This window comes from Dendronephthya gigantea, unplaced genomic scaffold (assembly GCF_004324835.1).
Source record: "Dendronephthya gigantea isolate DGI-Jeju-01 unplaced genomic scaffold, DenGig_1.0 000056F, whole genome shotgun sequence".
NCBI classification, from domain to species: domain Eukaryota; kingdom Metazoa; phylum Cnidaria; class Anthozoa; order Malacalcyonacea; family Nephtheidae; genus Dendronephthya; species Dendronephthya gigantea.
In genome coordinates, this window is record NW_021163066.1 from 117,450 (window position 1) to 143,231 (window position 25,782).

Consider the following 25,782-nt stretch of genomic DNA (forward strand, 5'->3'; position numbering starts at 1 on the left):
ACACTAATATACTCATATACATATTTATTCACTGTTCAGTTATATTTGATAATCTTTATTTCAACAGAACAATAATTCTATTAAAATGAAACGACTTATGTTTTTAGTGCGGGGTCACGTGCAAAACGCCCTTCTTTGTTGGCATTTCAAATAAAGTTTTCTGTTTTATGCCAGGTTTTATGCTATTCATTCCAAGACATGCAGTGCGCTTTAGTTCCTAGACCTCCGTGCGATCATATGGGCCTGCCTGCAGTCCCAGTAAAGGTGATTCAACACACTCCCGATGCGCCAATCGTTCCTGGTTACCATTTTCATCTTTCAACAAATGACTCAGGTCAGGCAGATTTTTCTCCGGCTGGAACATGATCACGTAGATCTTTGGCAGAAATATTGTTGCCAGAAAGTTTGCTCCAAACAGATACGCCATTGCACACAGGACGCGGATTTTCTTCTTACCATTTATGCCAAACACCGCAACAAAATAGGCAAACAATATAGAATACATCAGGTAGATACCAAAGGAGACGAATTTCACTTCGTTTTGATTAAGTGGAGAGGATTCTTCGTTCATGTGAAGGATATTGAAGGCCATTATCAACACCAGGATAAAGAATACCAGAGGTAGAAACTCCGGTCTTGAATGCGACGTACATTCAATGTACTCCACATCAGATCCGGGGGAGGTAAAGGTTTGAACTTTCGGGGGAGCGACAGTGAGGACGATCACGACGACAATCAGTTGAAGGATGATCAGAGCGAAGCTAATTACGGTTTGGGGGCTACAATGAAACCACTTACGTTTTAATTCCCCATCGTCACCATAGCAATAGTTGAGCACCACGTGGCTCCGTGCGATCAAAAACGTCAGCGGTATTCCCAGAGAGAACATGAATATCGCGTTGTAAGCGCCACATGAACTCTGCGTTGGTTTTACCAGGAGTAGGATAGGCAATACAAAGGTGACAAACAGGGATAATAAGAGAGGTAGAGAGGCACTTTTGGATCGCTGGAACACAGGGGTATTCGCTTTTTTTACGAAAATGTTTACAGCATACACAAGGAAGCATATTGTGAAAGCGTGCAGAAATATCATGACAAGACTAAACGGATCATGCCACTTTAAGTAGTCGATATACGGAGGTTGACATTTTGTTTGATCCGATGTTGGCTTAGTTCCGATCGGGCATTTCACACAGCTGGTCTCATTCGCGTATGAGGATACAGTTCCAGGAACACAAGGCCGACAATCCCAGCAACATTGTTTAGCTTCACCCCAGATCTCTCGCCACGTTCCTGGTTTGCAATCCGCTGAGCATCTTCCATGTGGGCTCTGATTCCTCCAAAAAATCTGATCACTGAGCGTTACCTTCATTGAAGGACCAAACTGGATTTTACCAACTTTCATGAAACGATTTCCACGAAAATTCAAAACATCATAACTGAAATAATTTCTCGTCATATCGTCCGTATCGAAGCTCACGACTTCACCAGTATCGCTGGTTACACGAATTCCAGTTAAACTTGTTTCTGATGACCTGTTCGAACCAGTTTGACGGGATTTTATAATAGCGTAAACTGCGTCAATCACCGAAGCGCCATGATGTATATTTTGATCTATAAATTTATCTTTATGACCAGCGCACACCTCAGCAGTTTGATTTGAACAAAATCTTTTTGTTACAGCAGATTTAAATAGCTTTGAAGTTTTGAGGTGTTTTTCAAAATCCATCAAATTTCCATAGTTCCTTCGTATTCCAACTACCCCCGCCATGTTGGTTGCCCAGCGTCCCTTACCTTGAGATACCTCATGTCCGAGTAATATATTCCAGTCAGACAAATTATAGTTCGGTAGTTGGTCGATAACATCTGAACTTGTGTCATCTTTTGAAAACAGAACAGCGACAGGGGATGTCTTTCTTCCTCGTTTTAGCCACGTCAACTTATCACCATTAAAAGAAAGTTCATTCAACAAACATATACTACCAGCCTTGTTAATTTTTTTAAACTTTTCAAATCCATTATCATTGTCATCTTTAACAATGTCAAGAATGTTCCAATCAAGGTGACGAACTAAACCAAACACCCCGCGTTGTACAAAACCATTCTGTGGATTCATCGAATATGAATTCCATAATTTTCCAGGATGTTTTAAACTAATTAAAGGCATTTTTTTACCCTGACTTTGTCGCTCTGATGCAAAAGAATAGAAGCCCTCACGGTCAGAGATATCTGTGATGATGGCAATGGGAATACGTGATGCATTTTGCCCATCTTTAAACCATTTCTGTACAGCGAATTTAATCTTGGCACGAGGTTCAGTTTTTGAGCAGGAATCTATGAGATGATAACCGACTTTCAGATCCATTTCTTTGGTTAACCGGTTCGTGGCGTAAACTAGTGCTTCGAATTTGATGATGCTCGTGAGATCAGGGACCTTGCATCTGGGATTTCCAGAGGACTGGTGCATGGGAAGTAATTGCCCAATTATGACGTCACCATGTTTCATTACGTCAGAGGAACCATAGATGATGATAATGTTTGTAAGAAGATAGAAAGCGCTGGCTTTTGTAAACATCCTGGACAACAAGTTAGATTGGTTGTACAATGTATTATTCTGTGTCTTTGAAAGGAAAAGAAGAATACAATACTAAGTTAAATATATAAATTTGCGAGAAAGTTTATATTCCTCTAAGATACAACTATGTAAGTTCAAATCTTGCACATAACATAACACTGCATGATCTTCTTACACCAGAGAACTGCCTTTGCAACTGAGCATGCCACGTAAGAGTCTGTTTAGCGACACTTGTTAGTCTTGTCATAATACCTCAGTGTGGTAAATGGGACATTCATTTTACAAAAAGCTAATTATACAGACATTTGTGTTCCTAATATTGTAATTATTCTAGCGTCATATATCGCATGCACCTCATATTTGATTTGACACTAGGCGGCTCACCACAAAGAAACGTTCATGAAATTAGTGAACAATTCCAATCATTATAAAGTCAAGACTTCGCTATTAGTTTGAATGCCAATTACGGAGCAGCAGCTGCCAGCTAAACACTTTGTTTTTGCAGAAGTTATCCTCAATGTCTCAATGCGTTTTATTTATTACTTTGCGTCAAATTGGTTTTGTTTTTATTTCAAGTGCAAAAACAGAATATTTCGGTTTCAAGGAAAGCCCAGACACCTGTGTACAAAGGACCGCAAACCTGTGGCTTTGCCTTCGTTAAATGTTATAATCTCCGTTGAACAGATTTCTTCCTTTATCACTGCAATTATTTTAATTATTATTTTAAATCAAAAAGGTAATCAGGACCGGACACGATTATAAAATGAAAAATAGAACAACTTATTTAGTTCTAATGACCAAAATAATAACAGTTTTTATGCCTATCTTCGTTCATATATATAAACATATACATATATATTATATATATCACATATGTATGGATATAGATAGAGTTTTGCATTAGTCCAGTCATGTCTGCCAATCAGTCATACGCATCGTTTCAAGCCAAAAAACCGACAAACATAGTGTTACACAGTTACACTTGAAATGAAAGATTGCCGAATTCTGCTGGGATATACGATACATGCGCAAACTCGTGAGGTACGTCCGTTCAAATGTATATTTAATACGCTATTCTACTTGAAAATTAATTGCTAGAATTGCTAGTCGATAATTCCTGTTGTTCTCTAAAGCGCTTTAAAGTGATTTTGGTGTGAATTTGTGGCTTTGCAAATAGTGTTTTGGCGAACAGGTCTGCCGAAACTGTTTCCCTTGTTAGCCTTTGTCTTATTGCCTACAGCTGTGAGCCTGTGAGCTGCCAAGTCCGGTATTTAAAAATGAGATGATGTAAAGACTGAAGATATTGAAGAAATATATTTGTACCTACTCACCTCTTCTCAATCACAAGCATATAAATACGATATCCTATAGTCGCTGAGTTATTCAGATATATTAGGTTGTACAACCGTGGTTCTACTTCAACATATGTCTCAGAGAAACTAACATAACAACATGCTAGTGTCTAGTGTATTGTTATTGATGAAAACCGATCAAATTTGTTAGGCTTATTATCTTGTCATCAATCTAACCCAAACATATTCTTGCAAGTGTTAAATATTTCATAGGAGTTCACAGGTTGATGGCGGAGTAGGGGTGGAGCTTCTTTACAAAACAGCTTTAATGCAGTCTATCAAATCGAGGCTACATTTTGAAACACAGAAATCACTGGTGAATTATGAAACAAAAATATGTGAGAGATGTCCGCGTATAACCTGTTGTGAACTGTACAGAACCATGTCAGTTTGCAACAGGCGGACAGGGTCTACACAGTTTGTTTTTAATTTACTGGGACAGGTCACTGCAGGACACAAACATTGCCGCTAATGACAAAGATACCAGCGTAATAATTCCTACAACAATACCGTTATAACAAAGGGAATTACAGACTAGCAGCCTCTTCAAAAAATCTGATTGTTCTCTACTGCTGAAACTGAACAGATAGATAAATATGTGCATATGACATCTATTTTTTTCCCAAGACCATGAAGTAGAATACACATACGTTAGGGTCGAAACAAATTCAGAGTAGATATGATATTAGAGCAACCTAGTGCACAAATTCTTCACTTTTTTATCAAATATTGTTAGTAAAATCTTTAATAAAAGCATGATCTTATTTCTTGCAGGCTCTACTCTAAAAGTGTCGTTGTTTTCGGTAACAGATCTTTAGCGAACTGACAGACAAATATATACGGAGTGTATTTTTATACGCAATTACCACTTCTTCAGACATGTAAATTTAATCTCTCGGTACTTGTGATTATTGTCAAAAACAGTGGTCAAGGACTGCAGGGTGCCCCATGCACAGAACTGTCTCAGAAGATGAACTTATTAAGACAATTTCTGTTTCATAAAGAAAACTTCATAATCTGCTCTGATGAAAACTAAAGAAAACAATATCATTGCATCGTGTTTCTGAGCCTAAATCTTGTCAAATAAATACAGTTTATAGGCAGTGTTTGTTCACAGAGATGTACAGAATAAAGTAAATAAATTGCTTTTAATTTCAATAGCCTTGTTCGCATTCAGCTGTGAAACAGATTAATGAAATCTTCCAGAAGTCTGATTCATGTGTTAAGGGCCCTTATGATTGAAGTAAAAAGAATGATTGTTCTTAAAAGGTTATATATACTTTAATAGGAAAATACAGCAGTATAATAAATTTGGCAATAAAAATAGAAAACAATGTTTTATAAAGGGTATATACTATATAGAGCAATTTCTTTTACAATATTTTACAAAACAGAGACACAGCATACGAGATATATATAGTCACTTGCAAAGTTAGATGATTCAGTATCTATACATGATCCTAAGTTATCCACATAAAGTACACAAATACCCTGACTTAGCCTCATATGTATTTGAGGTGTTCATTTTTTTGTTTTTGGCGGGTCATCTTCGATACCAGATAAATCAAAGATTAACACTTCTCTCTCAGTGCGAACAGGAGGTCTGAAACGAACTGGGTCACGTTTAAACACAACCACATATACCTTCGGGAAGAAGATAAAAAAGAGGAAATTGATGACATGAAGGACTCCCAGAACACAGATTAACATCACCTTGGTTTTACCAGTGACACCGTAAACGATGATGATATTGAGAAAGGATAGAAAGTAAAAACCGAAGAAAAAGATGGCCGTGAAATGCGACTCATACGAGTCATGCTCGATCGTTTCCGCACCGAAATTTTTGACGGTAAAAACGAGCGACAAAATGATCGTGTAGAAAAACGGGAACAGAAATTCGCCACCTGAAAAAGTTGAGCACTCGATGTAATCGACAGAGGGGTCAGAGGTTTCGTAATACACGACATGCGCCGAAGAGACCGCGATAAATATGATAGAAAGGATGATTTGAAACAAAATAAGGAAAATAGCGATGAGATTTTGAGGGTTTGAACGACAAACTTTCTTTCTTAAACTTCCATCTTCCTGTCTAAAGCGTTTGAAGTAGGAGTTTGAGCGGGATATAAGGATACATAATGGGATACCCAGTGCTTGAACGAAGCCAAATACATAAGCATTGCACGCGCTAGCGCTAGGTTTAATAATCGGTAAAAGAGGGTGAATTAAGGTTATAAACAACGACAAAAGAAGCAACATTGTGGCGAGTTTAGACGTCAAAAGAGCCGGTGTTTGTGCCTTAATATGATAGAGGTTAACCAAATAAAGCAAAACAAAGAATAGGAAAATAGCAAGAAGGAAAATCACGATACTCAGTGGGTGCTTCCACTTCAAATAATCCAAGCGAACCTCAATACATTTCGAGCCGTCCTTATTCAGCCTCAGTCCTTTTTTACAAGCGGTTGTATTAGCGGTAGAGTTAGGGTTGGGGCTAAGGTTAGGGTTTTTCTTACATTCAACGCAACATTTGGCCGAGGTGGGGACTGGGGAGGTTCCTTTGGGACACGTTAGTAAGCAACTAGTGATATCACGATTCAAATCCAACTCGTCCAACGAAAGTTCGGCACTTGTTTTAGCGGAGAACGTCTGGATTTTTCCAAGCGAGGAAGGCGGCGTTTTGCCAAGATTATAGACGCTGTAGTCAATCACTTCCAATACTTTATTTGACGAAAAACATATTGGGTTTCCTGTTGCACTTGTGAATTCGGGTGTTGAAATAATATCGTCATTACTGAGAGCTTGTTTTTGAGTTCTTTTCAATGTGTGCGCAATTGTATACACAGCATCGATAACTTTTCCTCCGTGACGGAGTTCGCCCGATAGTTTTTCGAGTATTTCCGACAAACATGACTTGTTTCCAGGCGTAGCGCAATTCTTAAACTGCGCGGAGTCACGAATCAACGCACCGAACCAGCTGTCGTTGCTGCCAGCGGATTCTAACAAAAACGTTTTAAATTCGGACAGATTTGGAACGCGTTGTTTTAGAGCCAAAGTTTTTGCAAACCGTTCACCAGTTTGTGGCACATCTCCGGCGATAACAGTATCTCGTTCTTTGAGGGTTGATGGGAGATTTTTTAGGGTTTTTAATGAATCGGAAAATACCAAAATCGGATTACTCTCATTCGCAAGGTTCTGAGAAGATACAAACTTTTCTTGCAAAACGCGATTTTCACAAACTTTCAAGGTCTTAGTTGCTTCCTTGAAATACTCATAACTGCTTTCATTCGCTACTAACACGTCAAAAACTGTCCAGTTTAATTCTTGTACGAACTTCGCCGCCGCCTTTCCGATTCTTGGTTTTTTGGGTTCGAGATAGAACGCGCCAATATCATCAGGTGCAGAGTCGAGAGAAAACACAGGAATTTTTTGTGATTTACGCACAACAAGTCGGGTTAAAAAGTTTGACAAATCAGCAACAAAAGCGCACGGATGTTGTCTTTTGTGTCTTTTGAATAAAGTGTTTATCACGTTGAGCAAATGTTCAGGTTTATCTCCGCAAATATCCTCGACATCGTAGCCAAGAGAAATCATGGCACCGAAGTTTGGGTCTGAATTCAGTTTTTTAACCGCATAGACTAAAGCTTGACTTTGAACGGCCGATTTAAAATGAAGCTCGTTTGAACATTGCTTCGAGTCTGCAGTGGGGGTGTGGAAAGGTAAAAGAGCTATTATCGTGTTGTTACCTTCTCCACGAACCAAAGAAGCTTCTCCAGTTTCAGAGTAACAGATCGTGAAGACGAAAACCAACAAAGCTTTCATGAGTTTCATCTCTTAAGGACCTGAGTAAAAAATAAATATAAATAATAAAACAATAATTAAAGTTAGTGTAGTTTAGGTTTCCTCCTGTAGTGACACTGGATCAAAAAGAGATGATCCTTACTGGATCTCTAGGAAGAACAGTTTAGAACTGATAGAGCTATTCAGTATAAATAAAGTTAGTTTAGTTTACGTTTCCTCCTGTAGTAACACTGGATCAATAAGAGATGATCCTTACTAGGCTTCTAGGAAGAACAGTTTAGAACTGATAAAGCTACTCAGTAAAAATAAAATTAGTTTAGTTTAGATTTCCTCCTGTAGTAACACTGGACTAATAAGAGATGATAATACAGCATCTTTCAGTAATTTGTATTACACTAACTCATGAACCTAACTCAGCTTATATAGGAATCTGTTTTCTCTGTGAAAATCCCCGATATTATTCAAAACTCAGAAACTGAAATGAATGAACTGTCTTGATTCGTCAGACTATTATCAGACAACTTGTGAAGTGTGAACAACATTTTAGTTGATGCAAGTAATACGAGAAAATTAAAGCTGATAAATTATCTGTTTTTCTCTGAGGTCATATACAATGAACTTGCAAAGCATTCTCGTTTGATAATAAAACTAGAACATAATGATTAATGCTTTTTCCTCACCTTGAATACTTTCCTGGCGTCTGAGAATTTTGTATCCGCAACAGATTTAGCTATAGAAGCAAGACAGATCACAATGTTTTAGTAGGGTTCGCGATCTGAACTAAGTTGATTAAATTTCACAGTATGAACACAAAACGATTGTTATCAAGGGCAGAATGTGAACAAAATTATCAATTATTTGCAGGCATTGTTTTGTCAACACTAGAAAACAACAGGAGACAAAGCCGTCACGAATATCACGTTATGAACGATATAGGTCCTCGTAAAGAAATGTATTGAAGAGCAGTCATATGTAATGTCATTTGCCATCAATGGAGGTAAAGTTACAATGTTGACAGTTGGATAGCTGATTGACCGGTATAGCATTCCCACCAAGACACAGTCATAGCAGGTTAAAGACATTTCGGTCCGTCACGGAGACGGTCGGATTACTGTCGTTACTGCATCAACCAGTTTTGACAACGCTAAGCATAAATTAGCATAAAACAACACATCATATTTAACTATATAAAAACAACTTTCCATTTATTCAAGAATCAAAAATTACAAGTATATAAGGCGTACAACTGACGACGCTTCTTGGTCCTCTTATATTTTCATTTAAGCGATATAACAGCACGTTCCACCCGTTGTGACTGGATTATCTGTGCTGTGAGATGAAGTACAGTCGCACATACAAGCATTATCTTTAATCCAAGCTTTTCCATTGCAATTCAAATGGCAAGAGCAACCCATTGGGAATCGATTTGCGCTGCATACATGTTTAAGACCGTTGGTTGTACCGAAGACACATTGTAAAGACTTCGTGGCTCCATTGGTACCATCATTTCCAGGAGCTCCAGCGGCACCTAAAATTTGAAATATTTATTATACTTTGCTCGTGGAAAGGAGAAATGAGTGATAAGACATGACGTACCTGGGGGACCAGTCGCTCCATCAGCACCATCAGGACCGTCAGGTCCAGGATGACCAGGAGGTCCGGGTGGCCCGGGTGGACCTGCTGGACCAGTATCACCTGGCTGTCCTTTTAGACCATCAGGACCATCAGTACCAGCAAGACCATTAGGACCAGGATGACCAGGAGGTCCAGCATCACCGGTGGGCCCCGCAGGACCACGTGCTCCTCGGTTACCAGTGTTACCAGCATCACCAGCAGGTCCTGTTGTACCAGGCACACCATTAGCCCCACTATCACCAGGACCACCAGACTCACCATCCGCACCTGGTGGGCCAATATCACCCTTATCGCCTCTATCACCTCGGTCACCAGGAGCACCATTAAAACCATTATAACCGTCAGCACCATTGTTACCAGGGTTACCTTTGTAACCTTTAGGACCGTTATTGCCAGTGGCTCCTCTGGGACCAGTTGGTCCGTCGACACCATCAGAACCATGATCACCCTGAAGACCTCGGATTCCTTGGTAACCTGGAGTAAAAAATACTCGCTTAGTAATGGGAACTAATGACGTAAAACCACCTCTAGAAATATTCTCTGATGTCAAACACCTGGAATTATATCTCAAATGCACAAAGGTGCTCTTTAACTTTCTTGTAATCAGTTTAGGAGTAATATAGGTGAATCTGGTCTAGCTTCTTCTAGAACATCCAGATTAAAATTGGGCTAAAGAGCTCACCTTTCGCCCCAGGAGCACCAGGATCTCCATTTGGACCCGACATACCGGGTTCCCCATCAGTCTCATGTTGACCATCAGTTCCAGGATTACCTCTATCACCTTGTCTTCCCTTTGGTCCCCTGTCACCTGTGTCCCCGTCCTGACCGGCAGATCCTGAAGGTCCTTGAGGTCCTGGAGATCCAGTCGTTCCTGCCATTCCAGTTATCCCGGTAAGGCCGATCGGACCACGCTCGCCTGGGGGTAAAAATTAGAACGCTTATTAGAAATCTAATCAGAACGTCGCGCGCAATTGCTTCGATTTTTAAGCAAGGCATACTGACCTTTTATAAACGTGCTTATACTGTAAATATCATCATTTGACGGCTCTAAAAGTGAGGCTAGATTGGCTGGTGAAATAAAAATGAATATTAGGAAAGAGGAAATTTCACAATTATTAAAATGGATCGCTCACATTGTGCATTCAAACTACGTGATGTCAACCACAAGGATTGAACGTCGCTAGTTCTGTTTTATCAGGACTCAAGCGGCGAGGAAAAAATTCAATGCAAATATATTGCTATGCTAATAATGTGTGGGAATTTAGTCGGAAAACTACGCTTCCGATGTTGGCAATATAAGATGAAATTATTATGTCCATTTTGGTCGTAATTATCCCTCCCCAACCCTATATGTACATGTCCACGCTGTCACGCAGTCAAAATTATCTGATTCAGAGGAAGAAAAATATCATCGTCATCTTACCGTCAAAAGCTGTTTTGTGTGCATCTAAAAACAAAATGATCAAAATTTGTAATTATATCAACAAAAATATTCAGGATGTTGAATTGATGTATCTATGTATTGATCTTGTGCTATTGCGCGATATAATATATCAATTAATTTATTAATTAGAACAAATTTTCAATTGATTTTATTGCCACGAGTTCAAATTAAGTAACTTAATGCCACGAATAGATTATCGCTCTTCTCAACTTCAAATTGTAAGTTCAGGGTTGAGGTAAAGTAGCTTCTAGCAAGTAGCTTTGGCTAAAGTTTTAAGCGAAGACCTGCTAACCATTTCGCAAAGGGCAATGCTATATTATACAGCCAGAATATACAAGAATGAAAGAGTTGTTTTGTGTCGTTGACGTTGTAGAAAGCTAACAATTTGAAGTTTATAGAGCAAAATCTACAAGTCGCAATACTCGCAAGCAAACCTACATCACATATGAAATGATATTAGACTTAATAATGCGTTTAAATATGTTAACAAGAATCTCTTTAAGTTAAATTGAGATAATTATATAACTAAATAAGTTCCTCACCTGAAGAAAAAACACAAGCTAGAAGACAGAACGCCAGTAACGATAGGGACGTCATATTCACAGGCCGTATAACTCACTTCGTGTTGTCAGTTTGTCTAAGTTCGCTTTTATATATCGGACACTCTATACAAAAACCCTGTAACTCGCCTCTGATTGGTTCATGAGAAAACTAAGAACTTTAAGTGCGACAAATACTTGCGTTGCCTAGTTGGTTAACATGGTATCCGTAAGTGCCCTCACAGGAAAAGACGAATAACAACGCGCCACCTTAAATTAGCCACTAGGAGTCGATTCAGTACGATTGCGTTTACTTTTGCTCTGACAACCTGAAGAGGATGAAAGGAGTATTTTTTCCCAGAGAAAGAAAGCGAGGATTGCGCAGGGAAATCGACTAGCTTCTCTGGAAAATGATTAAGTTTTTGTTTAGGATTTAATCTAATTCAGTGAAAAAATGCGTTGCTAATCATTTCAAAATCTAATTATTCTAAAAGAAACTTTCACAAAATCGTGCTGCAAGATAATTCTAAGGCACTTGAACGGTAATCGTAAAACGAAGTGGTCCTTGACCTTTTCAGAATTAACACTTCATTAGCTCTAACGAGTTGGTGTCAAAATTAATGATTTTACAATGCTAAGCAACCTTGTGGAGCAAATTTGATGAACATTGGAATGTAAATCTAGAAATAGGCCAATATTATGCAGAATAAAAAAATAAATCGTTACTCATTCAAGCGGTTATTTTAGGCATGGAGTAATGCACGCATTAAATAAAAAATCTGATTGCAAAATACAATGTCGATATACCGCGTGCATGAATGTTGAAATCGTAGATATTGGGTTGGTTGCTTAACTATTTCTAGACTTAAATATAATGATACGTTTAAGAAATGCTTTTAATAGGCGTTTTAAGGATCAGAATGAACGAATTAGCCACTTAAGTACTTGCACAGTCGCAACCAGCACATATTTATTTCCATTAAATGCTTTTTTTCTGTCATTTTTTCTGAGGCTACCTGAATTGTAGCATTTACAATGTGTTCAGAATGTGTGTGTCATCTTAACTTATCTAACGTGCTTCTCTTTATCATTCATGCTTTTGGTTATGAATTTGAAAGGATGCATAGTTGTTAATGTCAAAATCCTATAAAACGACAAACTTGAAAGTGATCTGTGTATACAAAGTCATTGAAGGTGGCATCCTCGCCCGATATCATTTGGCAATGCTTTGTTGGAACTAAACCAAACCTGGTTCCTTATCGAGAATATCAACTTAACGGGAATATCAACTGATGTAAAATATTCTTTCATCATTGACAATCGCGAATGACATGCATGTACATTCATGTTTGAATAGCATCTGATATGGTTCTCATAACCAATATTCTGCTTCTATTTTTCAACAAGAATACAACAAACGACTCAGACTTTGAGTTATATTTTAAGACTGTTTCCTTGGCAGTATTGCTAGGCCGGTGTTAAAAGCTTTTGTCTCCCACTACGCAATCGTGTTTCCTGAACAACACACGAAGTTGATTTCCTTTACATCATTTCGAACGCTGTAGAAAATCCAAAAATATAATTTTCAACACCTAATCCATTTAGATACAAGCATTTCTCAGTCTCTTATAACTCCTAATCAATTACACTCCGGGAAACAAAGACTAAAGAATATAAAATGGAGTGATTATTAATAATTCGCAGGACACTTGAAAAAATGAGTCCCATCGGATAATGCATGAAAAGAATTTGTCGCTAGGAAGAGAAGAGGTTGCACTTGAAATTGACGAGATGTAAGGAAATACGTGCTTTTATTTCGCATAATTTCATTCGACTCAAAAGGAAGTGCTGATGTGACGACAATAATCAATGTTAATAAAGTTTTATTTACGACACGCGATATTTGCCAAAATCTGATTGTGGCTGGACTATACAAAATGTTAGAATATGATATTATAGTGTGGTGTTTCTGTGTTCTCCCTTTATTTTAAACGTGAACTACCTTAAAGTGATCTGGTGTTATACAGAACTCATGTGAGTAAAGTCTCTCCTGTGTTCTCTATCAGTTGACTGAGTTAAGCATGGTTAGATCATGCAGAGGTTGTACATATTCTTGAATGAGAGCTACCTTTAAAGTGATCTGATGTTGTACAGAACTAATGTGAGTAGAGTTAAGTCTCTTCTGTGTTCTCTCTCAGTTGACTGAGTTAAGCATGGTTAGATTATGCCGAGGTTGTACATGTTCTTGAATGAGAGCTACCTTAAAGTGATCTGATGTTGTACAGAACTCATGTGAGTAGAGTTAAGTCTCTCTTGTGTTCTCTCAGTTGACTGAGTTAAGCATGGTTATATCATGCAGAGATGGTTAAATGCGATTCAAGCAGGATTTTTATAGCATCATTCAACTTATCCTGTGTAGCTATTTGGGACTATTGGTCCAGGCTCAAATGTAGAGGGAAACATGTATTAAAACAAGTACATTTGTGTGAATTCAGAAAATAAATTTTGGGAGAGACGCGGCCCTTTAAAGGAGGGTGTTATATAACAGGCAGATGATTAATCATGTGAGTGGGCAAGGGGGTTGATTATTTGGATATGAATGAAGAGGATGATTTACTGTCAGATTTAGGGCTATGACTCATAATGAGGCAAGCATGAAGAGGTGTTTATTAAGAAGAGTTTCAAGGTTTAGTCGCACGTTTTGATATATAGCAGAAAGACATCACGCGAGAAGATACAAATAGGCAACTCGAAGATATATTTAAAAGAATTTATTTCAAAAAAATTAATCACAGAACATTTATTTCAACATACATAAAATGTGCAAATATATCTAGATACACAGGCATTCCCTTTATTTGTTCATTTATACGGTGACTTCAACCTGCAATTTACAACAAGTTCCTTTTGTGTGTAAATGCTCTGACAGACAATTGCAGTTACATTCTCCATTAGTAATGACTTTTCGTGTACAGGAATAACTACAGTAGCAACCCATCATGCTATAGGCTGCTCCACCTGGTAGAGTGTTGCAATTCACTTTTCCTCCAGCTGCCTCGACAACTCGGCAAGACATTTCCTGGGTGCTGCCTGGGGAACCATCCTTACCCGGGTCACCTGGTGGACCTGAAAAAAAGAAAATGGAAATTACAAAACATCGCCAAACTAATACAAAATCGAAAAACAAAACGTGACAGATTAGCTGATATGAGAGGTTGCGAAGATACCAACCAGCAGGTCCTAGGTTGCCATCAGTACCACTATCGCCTGGATCTCCTCTTATACCACGTGTTCCTGGGAAACCAGGTCTACCCTGGTTACCATTACCACCATTGGGGCCAGAACTACCAGGGTCACCATCAGCTCCAGGTGTTCCTTTTGCTCCTTGTGGTCCTCGAATTCCTGGGTAACCCTTGGGTCCTGATTCACCTGGTTCACCCGTAGCCCCGACATCACCCCTTGGTCCGTGACCACCAGGATTTCCTGGTTCACCGGGTTTACCAGTTTGACCTTTGGCACCATTATTACCCGCGGGTCCACGTGGTCCTAACAAAATCAAGTTAAGAGCAATGGTCAGGTGTGTGACAAAAGAATTTTTATTACATAATAAATTTAGATCTACAATGTTTTTATCGAAGAGCAGCATAGGAAAGCAATATTCCCAAATAAAAGAAATTTTAAATTGCTTCATACTTTTTTACTGAAAAATAATTGGTTTAAAATTAAACCCGTCTTAATCAATGTACATAGTATACATACCAATATCTCCTTTAGCTCTCTTGTCACCCTTAGCTCCCTTAGCACCATCACTACCATTGCTACCATCAGCACCATCATTTCCTCTTTCTCCTTGTGGACCCCTGTCTCCATCATCACCTGGATCACCAGCTGGCCCTGGACCACCTGGTGTACCATCTGTACCAGAGAAACCTTTTGCACCAGGACTGCCTTGTGGGCCTGGGAGAATCAGAAAAATATACCTCTTCATTTGTTGTTTGGAGTGATCTAATGCTGCACAGAACTCACAGTGGAAGTGGTAGGTACTTTTGAACCAAATACATCAAATTTAATGACGTTCTTACCTCGATCACCATCATTCCCAGGGTTCCCCTGGCCACCTCTCTCTCCTTTCGCGCCATTTCCTCCATTACCACCATTTTCACCAGGTGCACCTTGTTCTCCTTTATCACCTCGAGGTCCAGGATTTCCCTTATCACCCTTGATTCCGACGGGACCAGGAGGGCCAGGAGCTCCGGTACTACCAGCAGGGCCTGCGTCACCTTTCACGCCCGTAGCTCCTCGGAGACCCGGGAGTCCTGCAAAAAGACAGAACTGATTTGCTTTGCACAAAGGTTTTAACATGCTTGATTTAAAATAACTATTGTCTCTAAGACCGATATCAAGTACCCTCGTGTTCAACCGTAATTTCCACAAGATTTCAATTTGTAACTTTGGAAACGCCTGCCAATTAATAACATACCTTTTATAGCCGGTTTCGGCCCTTTTGTCGGTAGTGACGAGTCCCTTTGCCTCGCAGCAAAATGCGCGGCCCTTGGCGCTCCATCTGCAAGATAAATAAAATATCACTTTAACATTGTCAACTTTAAAATTTGTTACCGAGGTTAATTGGAAAAGAAAGGGTTCTGACATTAAAATGTTTATTCACACATACAATATCACGTCAATATTTTCTATGAATATATAATTTTCATCATCAATTGCTGTGCCAAGTTGTTGCGTTGCGAATGTAACTGGTTCATGAACAACATTCGCTCTATTCAAATATAACATTAACTTTCATCATGTTTTTGAAATCATGAAGAAACATGATGTAGTAATACGGTGCTTGCATTTTTCATGATTACAAGTAATATTCAAGTATAAAATAATAATAATAATCAAGTCGATTAAGCATAATTGCTCACGACAATACATACGATATTATTTAGAGAATATATTCATAGACACAGGGTCTAGTTAAAGTCACAAAGGTTTCTGTCTGAATAAAATGGATGCTTCGAATTCATCAACTCCCGAAATTGAATAGTTTAAGATATTTCAGACAGAAACCACAGCGTCTTTTGACTATCTAACCAATATTACGTTTGATTCAGATGATGAAATTTTATATACACGAATCATAATTAGTGAACTTTATAACTTCATAAAGGACGATAATTATACACATATAGAGACTTGGCATTTAAAAACAGCGACAGACTCTAGCATGAAAAGCTTATATTGAATAAAGGTAATAATTAACAAAGTTAATAACTAATCTATAAGTCAACAATAAGATCCAGTACTTACATGTGTGAAGTACAGCGAAGGTAAAAACAAACGCGAGGGCCACAAACGCCTTCATGTTGAATGATATAGTACGCGAGAGAATAACATCAAAGCATCCAGACATTATCTTTTATACTGCCTTTAACGGCGTGGGAGTGGTCAAAATTGAACATTTTTACATATTTCATCCGGATTCGCTGTTTCCAGGCAATATGAAAGTCAACAAGCGCTCTTAAATTTCAAGAGCTATTTCTCAGCCAAAAACCAATATCAAAAACCCTGTAGCACAGGAATGCCTTCTTGCAAACACCGGTGTTAATTTCATCAGCTGTTAATTGCATTTTTCCTGGTTGTTTATGTTGCCTGGTTTTACAAATGATTGAAGAGAAACGATGGGCGTCATCACGTTTTTTATAAAAAAAGAGAATTTTCTACAAAGTTTCTGTGCGTGTCTTTCTGCGGAAAGGCCATGAAAGACGTAGAGGTCTTTCTCAAAAGATATGACGTTTGCCAAAGCAGGAGATGACGGGTGTTTTAAAACAAAATAACTTTCTTATTTTCTATGTATATGCATGGACTAAAATATTTTATACCTTACATTACCGTGAAATATCTTGTGTAACTAATGTTACAACACTGTAACCATGTTCTAACTGAGTTATTAGCATCATATAGGTATCACTCTGGTAGTTAGGGCGAAGATTACTTTGTATAACTGAATTCTTAGACGCTTATAATATCTTTCATATTATTCTTATCATATACGACTTGTTTCTCCCCAAAATTGCTTGGAAGACAACGTCAATGTCATTGTTCATGCAGCATTAAAATACAATTATCTGCGAATGAACTTATTCCTAGCACAAGACTTATTGTAAGATCTTCAAGTATCTTTGCACTTCACATTGGCAAGCTGTGCCTTCTAGATCTTTCATTAACTATGTACAAATGCATGTAAGTGTTTCACGGGTTAGGTGCAAAGGAAAACCTTGATCGAAGAATCGCCCTTTTTCGCATTGTGAATGCCACAGAAGTGCTTGTACACGTCTTTGAACCTTTTACGTCATTGCATGATTAATTTTAGAAGCCCAGGAAACTGTATCTTATCTTAACATATTTCTAGTTTACATGCAAAAGTTAGCTCCATCGATGCAGTAAGTTGGACTTTGAAACGATGCTATTATAAACTTAACATTGTGTGATGAACTATACCCAGGCAGCTCAATAAGAGAACTGAGTTTAATAAAGAGAATCGTTACTAAATTATGATTTCTCAAACGTTTATTCAAGTGAAACTACTTCAAATATAGGAGTTGTTTTCAGAGAATATAATGTATGGCCACCTTGTGAGCTGAATGATATTAAAACCAAAATACGCAGAAAATCTTAACAGCTTTTTGTGTCATTCTCCTCTGCACAAAAATGTGCTGTAATCATTAACGTTTGTTAAATTTCCATTAGTGACCTATTAATAAACCTAAATATATTATAAGAAATGACAATCAAATATAGTCTATTTTCATGCAATATTCTCTCACGAAAGAAAAACCCCACTTAGTGTTACCCATAACAAACCATCAAAATTCTTTAGTCTTTGATGTCGTTTAATGAGAAAAAGATAAATTAGTTTCAGTGACCAAGAATCTTAAATTTCTTTCAAAAATCCTAAGGCAGGATGTGATAAAGAGCGTGTGAAGAGGTAGGGTCAAGAGCTATTCAGAACACTTGGAGACGGATATTTTTAATGGGAATTTGGAGCCTCAAGGCGGAGTTATGGAAACCTTGCTTGGAACAAAGAGAGCCTAGTAATGGCTGTGCCCACGTGATATGACTTCACGATATATATACTGAGACTTAGAGTTACGATGTCACAATTCACAGGCTGTATTGAACCACATAACATGGCAAACCGTGTTGTATCTTTGCTGGCCCTTTGGGTAACAGCTTTAGTTGGAGCACGTAAGTAAATCATTATACTATTAAAGCAAGAATAATTCTCTAAAGTACATTGAATTCACAGATTGACGAACGTTGGGGATTATACTTGTGCCCATATAATTCAGTGTAACGTTGTGTTATAAAGTAATAAGACTGTGATATAATCACTGATATATATTATTATCATTAACCCACTGTCTTCTTCGGAAAACAGTTTGTATTCGGCTATTAGAGGGAATTTCAAAGCAATTTAATTTATTCATCGAGTGTACATTTCCTCGCTCGCACTAAAAGAGTGGCCTTGTCGGAGTTTAGCCTACATATCGTAGCCAAATACTTTGATTTAAAGACACTTTGAGTCAAATCAGTGCCTTTCAGCGTTTGAGTCATACGAATTCATTATATGAAGAAATATTCTATATTGTGCACGAAGTCTATTTATCAATATTTCCGCCTTGTGGAATCGTGTACAATTTCTTTCTGATAAAGCGATGATTATAGTCATAGCATATAAAATCAAAACTTAGTGCTCAGTTACACACTCACGACTCATATCATTCCTGTTAGCTTAAGCATTCAATTAAGATGAGTTTTGGGAAGAAAGCTATGAAAGGTTGAAATCGAGGCTGTAACGATACAACACTCTAAGGCATGCCTCAAATATTCCTTAGTTTGCAATGGCTCTATCGTATTCTCCATCAAATGCTTGGTGATTTCATTCAAGAAAGATTTTCTCATGTATGTTTTTTCCCCTCAATTTCAGATGCCTTCCGACAGCAGATGATGGCTGCAGAAATAGACCGTGTTTCACAAGATGTCAGCACGTACCCTTATCATATTGGTAAGAAAGCAATATCTTTATCACAACAAAAAATCTCGCAAGTTTTACAACGACAAATATATTCCGTTGTGTTTAATAACTTTCCTCAAGCAGTAACAGACATGTCTGTCAGTAACTGCTCTGTTTTACGATGCAGTAAAGTCTCTGGATTGAGTGCCCACAGTCGGATGAAGGAAAATTTTACTGTCATATTTTGTACAAATTCCAGAAACGTTTGCCAACAGGATGATTTGCCAGTAAATTCTTTCACTAATAACAAAATGCCAGCCAAATCCGAATATCGGATCTTAAATCGCATCTTAAAATTACGTTAAATTATAATCAAATAATATGAATGACTAATGAACACATCATTAATGTTATCAAGTTTTGACTTAAACAAGTCAACTCAAAATTACGTTAAATTATAATCAAATTATGAAATTTGATTATAATTCAACGTAATTTTGAGTTGACTTGTTTAAGTCAAAACTTGATAACATTAATGATGTGTTCATTAGTCATTCATATAATTTGATTATAATTTAACGTAATTTTAAGATGACTTAGTTTAAGTCAAAAATTGGCAACATTAAATATGTGTTCATTAGTGATTCATATAATTTGATTATAATTTAACGTAATCTTGAGATGACTTAGTTTAAGTCAAAAATTGACTACATTAAAAATATTTCCATCAGTCAAATTATGACACTAGATTTGCTACTAGTCCCACCTTCCTTTATTTGCCGCCAAATGAACGAACAAAATATTGACGCGAATATTATCGCTCGTCTAATACGTGTGGGCCAGTCATTTTACGCGTTTTTATCAAGGAAGATATTGTAGTCCTTCCTCGCCTTTGCTAAGCTACCAGGTAAACAGTGGTCAACGAGAAACAACAAGCTATATTTTTCCCACAAGGGGGCGTCACGCGTTTTTTTAGTCCCTCAATTCAACGCCATATATGCGCTATGTTTTTTTTCCTAAAAATCTAAAAATACTGCCGCATATTTTGTTCAACTCGTTCACAGTGTTTTATTGCTCATTTATAACACAGGATTAGCGCCGAACTTAAGAGGATATTACACAAACCTTGCCATTAAGTACAACAAATCCTTTGGGTTTTTCTTCGGTATCTGAAAAGAATAAAGAAAATTGATTACAAAACGTTGTAAACCGTACACTAGCATTTATATTAAACACACAAGACATCTTGAGAATGAAAATATAATCCAAACAAGACACAGATTGAGACTGTAAATTTTCGACTTATTACAAAGTCATCTTCAGACAGAATGTGTAGACTGAATGTAGATGACCTTCAGACAAAATGTAGAAAATTTACAGTCTCAATCTGTGTCTTGTTTGAATTATATTTTGATTCTCAAGATGTCTTGTTTGTTCGGAATTTGCTTTTTACTTTACTTTTTTAAATTGTCGGCTGGTCATGGGTTTTTTTTATATTGAACACGTTGCAGCACAATTAACGGCAGTATATCAACTATTACAACACAGTAATAAGCTGTCATGTTGCAACATACAACTACCACATGCATGGCAAACTAAAAAGGAAAATAACGAAAATACAAAGCAATAAACTACGGAATCGATACTCTTCCAAAAACCCCATGCATGGTAATCTCAGCTTAGAAATAACGCTGGTTTCAACATCTCTATTTTAGACTTCAAAACATGTCCTATTTCTATTGACATTGCCTACATAATCGATGGTTCTGACAGCGTTTCCTTGGCTGACTATGAATTAGAGAAAACAGTTGTTAAAGTAATGGCCTACTTCTTCGGGGTTATGAAACTCGGAACGCACGATGGTGTCGTGAACTATGGTGCAACAGCAACGACTGCAATTAAATTCTTGGATCATGAAAAATTCGAGACGTTTAGAGATGCCGTGAAAGCTTTGACAAAGATTGGTGGTGGGACTCGAATCGATAGAGCTTTAGAAGAAGCACATGATAATCTTTTTATGGGAGGTGGAGGCGCCAGAGACTCCCCAAAGATCCCAAAGATTGCTGTAAGTATCCTTGAGGAGCTCAGCGGGAGTGTAGGGATGGGGGGGTGCAAGCAGGGGGGAAGAGGGAGGAGGAGGGAAGAGGAGGAGGGAGCAGGAGGGAAGAGGAGGGAGGAGGAGGGAGCAGGAGGGAAGAGGAGGGAGGAGGAAGGAGGGAGGAGGAGGGAAGAGGAGGGAGGAAGAGGAGGGAAGAGGAGGGAGAAGGTGATGCATCCCCTTGCAACCAAGCGTCAAATCCTTTTTCAGTCAATTTTTCCGCGAATGATTTTACATCGTTGTTTATTCAGGTTGTTTTCACGGATGGTGTTAGTGGAGGTCAAGGGTTGGATGCTGCTGTAAAACCGTTAATTGACAAGGGTGTGATCGTGTTTGCTATCGGTATTGGCAGCAATGTTAACATCGAAGCATTGAGATTGTTGACACCACGTCCAGACATGGTGTTCACCGCTACGGACTTTTTGGATCTCTATATCAAAGCTGGATTCTTTGCCAGACTGATCTGTCAACACGCACGTACGTTTGTTTACTTAGTAATGTTATGCGATATTCCAATGCTACAAAGACTTAGATTCGACTATTAGGAATAATAACCAACCACAGCATTCCTCTGTTTTCACTCCAACAGAATTTCGTGGAGATATTGGACCAAAAGGACAACAAGGTCTTGACGGGCCAACTGGAAACAACGGCGCTGTTGGGAGTCCCGGTGAGCCGGGTGACCGAGGTCCAACTGGACCCATCGGACCAAAAGGATTCAAGGGGGACCCAGGTTTGAAGGGATTCCCAGGGGCTCCTGGGGTCAATGGAGCTAACGGACACCCAGGTCCCCAGGGTGATAAGGGACCTAAAGGACAGCGAGGAGGACCAGGTGAGACATGGTGTTTTTTGGCAGTAAACGAGGTTAAAAATGAAATACTAAAGATATTACTGTAATGCAACAAATGGAGACTAGTCGTGGTAATAGTAACGACAACCACAACCAGCATCTTGTACAGCCAGCAACTTTTGATAAGGATATTTGCTCGTGTGAAGAATTTTGAGGAATTCTAACTGGTGTAATTTGAAACAGTTTGAGTTAAATTGAGTAACACCGATAATTTTGATTATTCACCACAATTCATCACAATTGTTCTAAATATTCAACACTGTTCTAATTCGTTACAATGATTCTAATTATTCACCACTATTCTAATTCATCACAATGGTTCTAATTAGGTGCACCTGGACCACGAGGACAAAGAGGAGATGATGGATATGACGGTGATCCTGGACCACGAGGACCTAAGGGATTGCCAGGAGCAACGGGAGTAAAGGGTGATGCAGGTGAGCTCATGCAACAAGCTGTTTTTAGAAGAAAATACTAGCTTCAAGCCTTCAATTAATAACGCAGTTTATAACATGATCTGTGATAATTCGCGATCGACGACTCCAATATAAAAAACCTTCTTGCGTTTCGGTTCAAACAAGAAACATCAATCATTATATTTTGTAGCTAATGGCCATGAATTGCCACGAAGGAACTGTAATTATACAAACTAAAAAAAAATTCTATCATAGGCGAGAATGGCATTGCTGGAAACCCTGGTAGCAACGGTATTTCAGGTCCCAAAGGTCCGCCAGGCGAGAAGGGGTGTCGAGGGGATCCGGGAAAACCGGGTGCCGATGCAGCAAATGGTGGTCCTGGTGCCAAGGGTCAACCTGGTGACGCAGGACCTAATGGTCCACAAGGACCAACTGGTTCACCGGGTCCTAAAGGCGATCCAGGCCCACGCGGACCTAGGGGTAATCCTGGCGCACCAGGTGACCAGGGTAATTCAGGACAAAATGGTGCGAATGGTGCTGATGGTGATCCTGGGGATGTTGGTAACACCGGACCACGAGGTCCTCCAGGACCGCGAGGTACTAAAGGGGCAAAGGGAGTACGTGGAGAGGATGGTATCAATGGATATCCTGGACCAAGAGGTAAGATGATGAACGTGAAAGATCAGCGTCATCCATGAAAGAAATTTTGGAAAAAATAGAAAGTTTAGAAAGCAGAATTGTAATGAATTTTTTTCTTCAATCCCAGGTCCAAATGGCCCAAATGGAAACAATGGAAATAATTCCAATCAAAGCATCTCGTGTATCTATCGTCAATCAGCGACTGGGTCCCTCTCTATGTCCTGTAACGATGCCAGTTATACAGCGACAGATTGTGGATGTAGTCGAGGCTGTGGTGAATGGAGGATTTCAAGCAATGGTCAAATATGCAGCTGTAAATGTAACACTTATGTTCCTTCCAGTTTTTATTCCGTTGGCGTACAATGTTGCAGACTTCAATAGACAACATCAAATAGTATGAACAGATATCTGCATGTTTTATATGAATTCAATATTAATGTTGTAACGAGATTCTTTGTATAATTAAAGTTTGCCATTTTAACCATCGCGTGATTGAAATTTTGAGATTTTGACACTACACTCTAATCCATCTCAATTTTCTAATCCTTTCTCTATAAATCATTTTAAGACCTAAACCAAATCCTTCACCCATTTTTAAACCTTCCAAACCTTCATCCTCTTCAAATACCGATCTTATTAGCAAACCTTACCATTAATCTTTCACTAAACCCTTTCCTTAATCGGATTGATCATAAGAGACTAGGGAAGGATATAGGTTAAGATATTGACATGAACTCATTGAAATCAGCGCCTTGCAATCGTTGACTGTGAAGACAAAAAATTACTCGGCTGGAATTGGTACCCAATTCGGCTTGAAATTGGCTCCGAGTTATCGCCTCAGTTTATATGGGGTTTAGTGCGGTAATAGACCATGGTTGTTTCGTAATTGTACGTTATAAGAATCTTTATAACACTTGCGCTTATCGCTTCGGTGAAAAGCGACAGGAAAACATCAAAAGTAGCGCTAAATTTAAATTTATTTTCTAAATATACGAATAACCATAGTTCCGTGTGCTTTAGTATATCAAGTAAATTTCGCAATGATCTTTTGTGTTTCGAATTGAATGAGAAAAGGAGAGAGTCTTTCCACCATTTTGTGAGAGTGGCCAAGTTTTCAACTGAGTTTGTGTAAAACAAAATAGCTTTATAAATAAGTGCCTTAAGGCTGTTTTCCACTTACGCGTTTTTCATACGCACGTACACACACGTTAAAGTCTAAATCCTTATACTGTTATACATGTTACCTTTGAAAAAACTAAGTGAATAAATCGAAGGAACTTAGTTTTCTGCATATTCTAGTATGCATTAGTTGACCTAGATGTTAAATAATAAAAATTTAAAAGCATTTAAAATTTTCCGTCCGTGTAGTACTTGCATATAAGTGGAAAGCAGCCTTTAGCCTTAGGACTAAATTCTTCGATAAAGAGAGGAAGTCTTTTTAGTTGACTTGCGTTGATACAACCCGGAAAAGCCGAAGGGCTAAACTCGCCTTGTTTCGCTATTGTTAGACGAGATATACGAGACCAGGCGAGTAAGACAACTAAAGCTTTGCAGCAAAGGTACCGCTCTGGTTAAAACGTTTCTGAAGAACCTCTTTAGAGCTTAGACGTAAAGCTTTAATAAGATTGTAAGTTATCCCTAAATATTGGCAAAATCCATTTGAACCTTTTGACTTTTCGTTGACAGATGAATATAGCGACACGGATTACCCAAGCAATAAGCTCTTCGATAAGTGTTACTTCAAATAAGAACCTTAAGAAATTCTGACTGTTGGACACGCGTAACTCATCGAGTGAACAATATCCAAAGATAAATATTGCTGGTAATGCATTCTTCACCCAGCTTATTCAAGCGTAATCATTTGCATATTTTAAACTCAAATTTTAACGTGCTTGCTGCTGACACAGTTACTTGTGTCACCTTCAATAACATTCGGTTAATTGCATGACCCGTTAAAAAACTGAACCAATATTCAATCGTGAAACTGATGTAGAGTCAATAATGTCACAGATAAACTGTTTCCCCATTCACGTTTCTCTACTGTAGAGAAACGTGAATGGGGAAACAGTTTATCTGTGACATTATTCCTCTGATACCATACGTTCTTCTATAATTATTTCGCTCGTGGATTAAGAAATAAGCAATTACATAAGGTTTCAGGCATTTCAAAATCCATTAAGTAAGTAAAGCCATCAAGTACCAAGAGACTCATGAGGTCACGTCTCTAATTTCCTCCTCGTGAAAAGCGATATCTGAACTACATGCACACAACCTTGTGCGTCAATCAATCATGCAGGAAAAGCAAATAACGATTAGAACCTCGTTAAAGTTAAATTCTCCGGACACGCGATCCTGCATCGAAAATATTCACACGGTATTGCGGAGTTGCAGACTTGTAGTGACACTTGCTTTCCTGTTCATT

General features: G+C 38.4%; 5 protein-coding genes across 7 annotated transcripts in view; 1 reads left to right on the top strand and 4 right to left on the bottom strand.

Annotated features, from left to right (window-relative positions):
• Positions 1-25: 25 nt before the first annotated feature.
• LOC114529382 (metabotropic glutamate receptor 3-like) lies at positions 26-4,918 on the bottom strand. The gene is made up of 2 exons (XM_028551166.1): positions 3,907-4,918; positions 26-2,620 (listed from the first exon to the last, which is right to left on the bottom strand). Exon 2 carries the CDS (start codon positions 2,573-2,575, stop codon positions 218-220), a length of 2,358 nt encoding a protein of 785 aa, XP_028406967.1. The 5' UTR covers positions 2,576-2,620; positions 3,907-4,918; the 3' UTR covers positions 26-217.
• Positions 4,919-4,939: 21 nt separating this feature from the next.
• The window catches only part of LOC114529383 (zinc finger CCHC domain-containing protein 9-like), a 33,180-nt gene continuing 12,337 nt past the window's right edge, over positions 4,940-25,782 (bottom strand). The window contains exons 1-3 of one of the 3 annotated variants that reach the window (XM_028551168.1): positions 20,483-20,526; positions 8,403-8,452; positions 4,940-7,763 (exon numbers count right to left, since the gene is read on the bottom strand). In XM_028551168.1, the coding sequence (XP_028406969.1) occupies positions 5,449-7,752 (2,304 nt within the window). In that variant the 5' untranslated portion in view covers positions 7,753-7,763; positions 8,403-8,452; positions 20,483-20,526 and the 3' untranslated portion in view covers positions 4,940-5,448. Of the gene's footprint in view, positions 7,764-8,402; positions 8,453-19,842; positions 20,527-25,782 lie in introns of those variants that run through there. The other 2 variants (XR_003687613.1, XM_028551169.1) reach the window with 2 other exon arrangements.
• LOC114529389 (collagen alpha-1(I) chain-like) lies at positions 8,921-11,504 on the bottom strand. The gene is made up of 6 exons (XM_028551178.1): positions 11,344-11,504; positions 10,781-10,804; positions 10,360-10,425; positions 10,040-10,273; positions 9,319-9,831; positions 8,921-9,250 (listed from the first exon to the last, which is right to left on the bottom strand). Exons 1-6 carry the CDS (start codon positions 11,396-11,398, stop codon positions 9,003-9,005), a joined length of 1,140 nt encoding a protein of 379 aa, XP_028406979.1. The 5' UTR covers positions 11,399-11,504; the 3' UTR covers positions 8,921-9,002.
• LOC114529388 (collagen alpha-1(I) chain-like) lies at positions 14,126-18,235 on the bottom strand. Its single transcript, XM_028551177.1, has 6 exons — positions 16,651-18,235; positions 15,821-15,904; positions 15,423-15,656; positions 15,100-15,297; positions 14,572-14,886; positions 14,126-14,466 (listed from the first exon to the last, which is right to left on the bottom strand). The coding sequence occupies exons 1-6, from the start codon at positions 16,751-16,753 to the stop codon at positions 14,207-14,209; spliced, it is 1,194 nt and encodes a 397-aa protein (XP_028406978.1). The 5' UTR covers positions 16,754-18,235; the 3' UTR covers positions 14,126-14,206.
• LOC114529386 (collagen alpha-2(VI) chain-like) lies at positions 18,365-23,841 on the top strand. Its single transcript, XM_028551174.1, has 8 exons — positions 18,365-18,588; positions 19,331-19,408; positions 21,073-21,422; positions 21,707-21,932; positions 22,045-22,287; positions 22,635-22,742; positions 22,977-23,381; positions 23,488-23,841. The coding sequence occupies exons 1-8, from the start codon at positions 18,495-18,497 to the stop codon at positions 23,739-23,741; spliced, it is 1,758 nt and encodes a 585-aa protein (XP_028406975.1). The 5' UTR covers positions 18,365-18,494; the 3' UTR covers positions 23,742-23,841.

Excerpts from the sequence above, each read along its gene's own strand:
- LOC114529382 (XM_028551166.1), bottom strand. The coding sequence starts at position 2,575 with ATGTTTACAAAAGCCAGCGCTTTCTATCTTCTTACAAACATTATCATC.
- LOC114529389 (XM_028551178.1), bottom strand. The coding sequence starts at position 11,398 with ATGACGTCCCTATCGTTACTGGCGTTCTGTCTTCTAGCTTGTGTTTTT. Across the intron at positions 9,832-10,039 it reads TGGTGCTCCTGGGGCGAAAG|GTTACCAAGGAATCCGAGGT; the intron begins GTGAGCTCTTTA and ends TTTTTACTCCAG. Across the intron at positions 9,251-9,318 it reads TGGAGCGACTGGTCCCCCAG|GTGCCGCTGGAGCTCCTGGA; the intron begins GTACGTCATGTC and ends TTCAAATTTTAG.
- LOC114529388 (XM_028551177.1), bottom strand. The coding sequence starts at position 16,753 with ATGTCTGGATGCTTTGATGTTATTCTCTCGCGTACTATATCATTCAAC. Across the intron at positions 14,887-15,099 it reads GAGAGCTAAAGGAGATATTG|GACCACGTGGACCCGCGGGT; the intron begins GTATGTATACTA and ends TGATTTTGTTAG. Across the intron at positions 14,467-14,571 it reads TGGCAACCTAGGACCTGCTG|GTCCACCAGGTGACCCGGGT; the intron begins GTTGGTATCTTC and ends TCTTTTTTTCAG.
- LOC114529386 (XM_028551174.1), top strand. The coding sequence starts at position 18,495 with ATGTCACAATTCACAGGCTGTATTGAACCACATAACATGGCAAACCGT. Across the intron at positions 21,933-22,044 it reads ACTGATCTGTCAACACGCAC|AATTTCGTGGAGATATTGGA; the intron begins GTACGTTTGTTT and ends TCACTCCAACAG. Across the intron at positions 23,382-23,487 it reads TGGATATCCTGGACCAAGAG|GTCCAAATGGCCCAAATGGA; the intron begins GTAAGATGATGA and ends CTTCAATCCCAG.